The sequence below is a fragment of the Plasmodium inui genome (assembly GCF_000524495.1).
Source record: "Plasmodium inui San Antonio 1 unplaced genomic scaffold supercont1.5, whole genome shotgun sequence".
In the NCBI taxonomy this organism is placed as follows: domain Eukaryota; phylum Apicomplexa; class Aconoidasida; order Haemosporida; family Plasmodiidae; genus Plasmodium; species Plasmodium inui.
In genome coordinates, this window is record NW_008481839.1 from 541,863 (window position 1) to 548,204 (window position 6,342).

At 46.0% G+C, this 6,342-nt stretch overlaps 2 protein-coding genes across 2 annotated transcripts; one reads left to right on the plus strand and one right to left on the minus strand.

Annotated features, from left to right (window-relative positions):
* Positions 1-78: 78 nt before the first annotated feature.
* Positions 79-1,779, minus strand: C922_01571 (hypothetical protein; the record flags this gene model as incomplete). The annotated part of the gene is made up of 3 exons (XM_008817174.1): positions 79-648; positions 867-955; positions 1,128-1,779. 3 exons carry the CDS (start codon positions 1,777-1,779, stop codon positions 79-81), a joined length of 1,311 nt encoding a protein of 436 aa, XP_008815396.1.
* Positions 1,780-2,874: 1,095 nt separating this feature from the next.
* Positions 2,875-5,970, plus strand: C922_01572 (hypothetical protein; the record flags this gene model as incomplete). The annotated part of the gene is made up of 1 exon (XM_008817175.1): positions 2,875-5,970. The coding sequence occupies one exon, from the start codon at positions 2,875-2,877 to the stop codon at positions 5,968-5,970; it is 3,096 nt and encodes a 1,031-aa protein (XP_008815397.1).
* Positions 5,971-6,342: the final 372 nt, after the last annotated feature.

Sequence of the window (6,342 nt, forward strand, 5' to 3'; positions counted from 1 at the left end):
GAAAGAGTGTACAAATGTGTGAAAGAAAAAAAAAAAAAAAATAAAAAAAAAAAAAATAAATAAAAAAATACAAAATGGCTAGCTATACAGGGAGGACAAAAAAACGTAAATGTTCCAGAACGAGTGAATAAGCATAGTGACGAGAATGTTGTCAGTGTAGATATAAATGTAGGACCATAAGAAGGACAGGAAAAACAGAGGAAGTAAGTTAAAGATGTTCAAATGGTGAATTGCGAAAAATAGGGAAGAAAACGTAACGGCGTAATGTATATGCATGAACAAATTCAAACTCTTGAGGACAAAAAAACGATAAATAAATTCCTCAAAAAAAGGCGCACTAAAACAGGGACTAATAATGCACAGCAGAGTTGAAACAAACTCTCTTCCGCTAACAATGTCGTCTATGCTGTTGTCCACGTACGCCTCGTCTTGTGCCTCCCCCATGAAACGATTTATTATAAAATTGTTCAGCAAATCTACTATGTTAAATACGAAGTGGGAAAAGACGTACCCGTAGATTACCTGAAAGCACCAGCTGTCCCTGTGGCGCAAATTCAAATTGCTTTCATTGTTTACGAAGTAGGGGTAAAGCAGATTCTTAAACACGACGATGCTGCACGCTACCCATATGAAGTGCCCGGTCAGGATCTGCGGGAGGGAGCGGAAGAAGCGTATACGTGTGCACCGCGAAGCGGCAAAAGTGTATAGGTGTGCAGAGCGAAGAGGTACATGTTTAAAGGTGGACACGGGGTAGCGCCCACCCAGGTGTTTCACAAAGGATGCAACTGTTCCTTTCCCATTAGGCATGACCCGACGAAGGCAGACTATTTACGTTAGTCGCGCCTCCACACGGTTAGCATCCCAACCTGTAGCGACTTCACCACGTTATCCGAGAGGGGGCGACTGAACAGTTTCCAGAGCGTCAAAATCCGCTCCGTGTATATGGACACGTAGCCTACGGGGCGAGACAGGCGAAAAAAAAATGAGCAGGTGGAAAAACAGAAAAGGGAAGAGCTCTCAGCAGTGTCGCACGAAGAGATGTCACCCTTGGGTGCAACCGTGCAGTATGCAGAGTTCATCCAATTGGGGGAACTTCTCCAAGGCGGTGCACTCGTCGCGCCACTTACCCGACAAGACGTAGGACGCAATCAAGAAGAAGCTGATCGAGAGGATGTTTTTCCTCTTATGCTCCTGTAGCTTTATGGTGAACCGATTCAACTGTAGCCTCTCCTTGAAGCTGTGAAAGTGACCCTTGAAACGTTTGAAAAAAAATATGGACATTAAGAAAAAGAGCGTGTTGTTCATGTCCAGGCTCATCAAAATGTTGGAATGGTTTGGAATTAACTGATAGGGAAATAAAATCAGGAAGTGACGAGATAGCATATAAAAGTGGAGAAGAAAAAATGAAACCGAAATGGCTAGCTGGCTAGCTAACGAATTTGACAATAAATTATCCTGAATGGTGATTAGTCCACTTCTTATTAATTCGAATGTCTTCCTCAATCGCGTACAATTGCGATGGTAAAATTCGCGTAGTGTATTCTTTGCTCCATTCTGTTCTACATCAATGGAAGGTTTTCCCTCCCCATGGTCTGATGAATGGACTCGAAATTTTTTAAGCTTAAAAAGTTGCCTCCTCAATAGAAATGCACTGGACTTAACTTCCTTCCTGTTCGCTACTCCTCCCCATTGAGATTTCACTATTATGTTTTTATTTACGTTGAAGCACGGGACGTACAACTGCAGAATTAGGCCAATGCAGAAAAGAGGAAGCATCATCTTTCGCCTGTTAACATTTTCGTTGCGTGTGTGTCTGTGGGCGGGGGCGTCTCTTCGATTCGTCTCTTCATTTTGGGCCGCTCCTCGGGGGGGCTCCACCCGTTGGTTCGAATCCGTTCGATAGCGTTGCTTCGGTAGAGTTTCTTCGGTAGCGTTCCTTCGTTAGCGTTCTTTTGATAGCGTTCCTTCGGTAGCGTTCCTTCGTTAGCGTTCCTTCGGTAGCGTTCTTTTGATAGCGTTCCTTGGTCTGGCCCCCTTCGCCGTAGTCCCTTGATGGTAGCCCCTTGGTTGGATCCCCCCGGTCGGAGTCCCTTGCTATGTATCCACTAATTTTGGCACCCCTTAACCAGCTCACCCCCTCCTGCAGCTCCAATTAGCTGATTCCTTTTTTCCCCGATTGGTTCTCCCCGAACGAGAACAGAACTAGTTGCCGCTTAGCTATGATGGCCGAGTGAGGGACGTTTTTTTTTCTCTCGGTATTTCTCTACCGGAAGAGGGTGCAACTAGCGCAATGGTGAAATTTGGGAAAAAGGGGGTTGGCTCCTCTGGCCTGAACAGTGCAGGTGAATTGGAAAAAAAGTCCCACTGTGAAACGCGTCGTATGAACACCATTTTGTGCAGCTCCAGGGGTCTCCAAACTTGGTCAGCAGTGCGGATGTGCAAAAAAGGATCCTCTAAGTAATGAACAATGCTTCGCAGGGAGCGACGTAATCTGCCACGCCACAGCCGTGGGGTGTACAGGCAAAAGCGCAGACTTGTGAGAAAAAAAAAAAAAAATCGACCAAAAATTTTGCCCCAGTTTTGACTCCAACCGGTTAGAAATGCACTGGAGAAGCCTCCTCAATTTTTTTTCTCACCTGTCGAATCAGTGACCTCTTTCTTGCTTGCAAATTTAAGATGTGAGTTTCGGACTAGAAAATAAAGCAACTCCACTGATCACGTACAAGTATAGCCCCTCCAATCTGACACTCCCGAGAGCCACATTCGACATAGCTTGACACAACGGAGAGCTACCTCCCTCGCACGAAAGAGCATTATACCTGTCCATGGATTTTTCCCACCGATACAGAGTAACCTCTCCGCCGCTTCACCCGAATGGATCAGCACATCGTCTTGAAAGAGATAAGAGAAAGCAAGAACAACTGCGAGGCGTTCTTTGAGCGGCACTTTAGGGGGCTCCTACCACATGGGAGAGGGGTCGGACATGATGAGGGGCACACTACAGAAGAATCGAAGGAATTAGAAAAAAGAGTGCACTCTTTGAGGGAAGCGGTGAAAGTGGAGAAGGAATACATAGATGGGGAAATAAACACCGAGGCGGAAAAGTACAGGGAGATGGTGATCGAAATGAGGACACATATTGACGGTATGCAGCTCGAAATGGGGAAACTATTCAGTAACATAGACGTGGCAGATCGGAAGGTGACTGCGGGGGAGAGTCAGCTGGATGGGGGTGTACAAACCGGGGGGGATAATAATTACAAAAGTGCTACCCCGTTCCGTAGCGATAGGGGTAGCAGTGGGAAGGTAGACCTCAGCCGCCACTGTGGAGAAGGCCCCCATGAGGAAGCGCACAAAACGGACGAGACGGACGAAACGGACGAAGCGAACGAAATGGATGAAGCGCACAAAACGGAGGAAGCGAACGAACTGGAGAGCCTCCTCAGAAAAAGCATCGACGCGAAGAGCAGACTGGAGAATATCAAAAGAGGACTGCTCTTCCTGAAGGCATTCCCATCCTTAAAAAAAACCATGAACGAATTATTCTTAATCGTAAAAAATGTGCAGCTCGATATAAAAGAAAAGATACACAAGGCAATCATTTTACACTCCAATATGCTCTACATAAATGAGCATGAAGAGATTATTTCTTATTTTAAAATATATTTATCTTCCATCGATGTGTGTATATATAGTGCCGAATTTTTTGAAGAATTTTTTGCCCTGCTAAACAGCATCCTGTCATTTTTTCTAACTGATACTTCTTCCCAAGTCGACTTAAACAGAATAGTACACATTTATGTCCAGACATTCCGCACTTACTTAAAATTTATTCACATGTATGTCTACAGGGAGGGGTACATCATTGAGGAGATTACAAAAAAGATTGTTCACTTTATCGTGTCAAATTTTCGGAAGACTTTTTTGAAATTCACCCAATCCGAGTCGGGGACAGCTGTGCACAATGCGGTCATAAACTACTATGAGTACTTCACGACGTTAATTGAGGAGAACCAAGCGGCCATGCGACGCGTCGTTCGGCAGCTCTGTGAGGAGGTTTCAGCAGTTAGCGAGGTAGGCGGTGAAGGTGGCAAACGCGGCCAACAGGGCCATCTGGACCACCACGAACAATCCTTCCTGGTGCGGCTCTACAAGGAGGCCATCCAGGTCGTGGGCCCAATGATAGCCGAGCAGACAAAGCAACTGCGCGACGAAAAGTCTGGGGCGAGCAAACGGAAAGGGGCAGCAACGCACAGAATTATGGACGCGCTCAGCGTCAGCGTGAACATACTCTCCAACTCGCCGTTCCTCATCGGAGAAAAAAACATGTTAAGTAGAATACTAAACGAGGCGATTTTCATGAGCGACGATGTTATGGCAGAACATGTAGCATACCTCAGTGACGCATCCCATTTTGACATGCATTGCTTCGAAGAGATAAACACAAAAGTGAGCACATTCGACCGAAATGACCTCATGACGGAGAATAAGCTTCACACTTTTTTTACCCAATTGGAACAGGACATCACCAAAATAATTGAAAAAAAAAAAAAAGAAATAAATACAAAGGAGATATTCAATTCGCCTTTCTTCAAATTTCTCCCATTTTTTTCATTCACGTTTAATCACGACACGGAATTTCTTCTCCTCTTCATTAATGTGTACAATTTTGTGTATGAAATTATTTACAACATGAAAGATCAAATACGAAGGAAGGAGAAAAATGAAAAAAGAAAAAGGATAAGCTTCCCACGCATCCCTCATGATGATGATCAGTCTCGCTACCTCTGCATCAAAGAGGAGTTGGACTCCTCCAATGAACTCATCCAGTACGTCAAAACGGCCATGACGATTTTTATTCAGATCGTCAACACGTTTGTTAATATTACCAAATTGTATGAATCCTTTGGGAAGTTCCTTTTTGAGAGAACGCATGTCCACTTTACGAGCAGAAGTCTGCTGAACGTCATTTCCAGGAATTACCTGAACAGACAGGGCAAGTACCCTGCCGGGGTTGACCCCAACATTGAGCACATCCACGCCTATTTCGAGAAAGGAGTCTTTCCAAGGAGAGTTCCTTTGAAAGGCGGCGACGCCAGAGAGTCCACTGTGGCGGGAGGGCGGCGTCAAAGGGGGGCAGCAGAGCAGCACAGAACATGGTCAGCGGAGGAATACACATCTCCAGAAGCGCAGCACACAACAGCGGCAACAGAGCAGGAAGCTTTCGCCCCAGGTGATGAACAACCCCACCGTAAGATCCAGGTCGAGGTCGACGCGGAGGAAGAGCTGCTCCACCTGGACGAGCACGAGTGCGGGAAACATCTGCTGAAGTCATCCCTGGGAAAATTAAACGACATAAAAAATACCATTATAAAAAATGTCATTCATTTGGCGTTAATCCCACTGTACGATTACACAAATAAGTACACCGCCAAGATGGATGCCCTCCTGAAGGAAGACAAAGTGGAGACGTCTGACCCGGAGGAAAACATCTGTTTCATCGTAGAAACGATATTCCTGTACATTCACACATTCCATGAGCACGGGAGTCAATACTTAACGGATCTTCTATTCGACCAAATTGCAGACATGTTTCTCTCCTCCGTAGGTAGTATGTCCCACCTGAATGAAACTCTCCTCCGGCAGCTGCAGGCAGACACAGAATATTTCTTAAACGTTTGCAAACGATTGAAAGTGAGGAATTACAAACCTTTTCTTTTGTTCAGCTGCTCGCTTTCTTTTGTTCTCACGCGAGGGAACCGAGAGGGAAACCTCGACAATGCTTCAAATCTGCGCGTCGAGGTGCAAGCCTACCTCAGCGACTGGGTGAAGCGGGAGGGGCAGGAAGAGGAGCAACAGGAGAAGCAGCAGGAGCAGCAGCAGGGAAGCGTCCACCCTTTTGGCATAACGACTGATGACGCTGTCACTGCGGAGGCGCATGTCACGCGGCTCCTGTCCCGCCTGCAGTGAGAGAAGGGGGGCTCCCTCTCAGGTTCAGTCATTAAGCCTCTTCTTTGCCGTGATCACGCCGGTGTTTGTGTTTTTCCCCTTTGCAGCTTCGCCTCACTTCACATGGCATCATTTTTTTTTTTTTTTTTTACGTAACAACGAAGCCATGTGAGGCATTCCTCGATTTTTCCGGCGCCCTCACTTTGCCGCGTTCCCGCGTCCCCGCGAGTCGATTTTAATTTTGCCCCTTCCCCATTTCGGAGTTGCCCTTTTTTTGCATCGCGCCCGTTTTGCTTTAACCCATTTTTGTGGGCGTGTAGAAAAGAAACCGGTTAGAAGTGAGCATTATGATGAGGAAAAGGAAAAAAAAAAAACATACTAACGCAATGATGT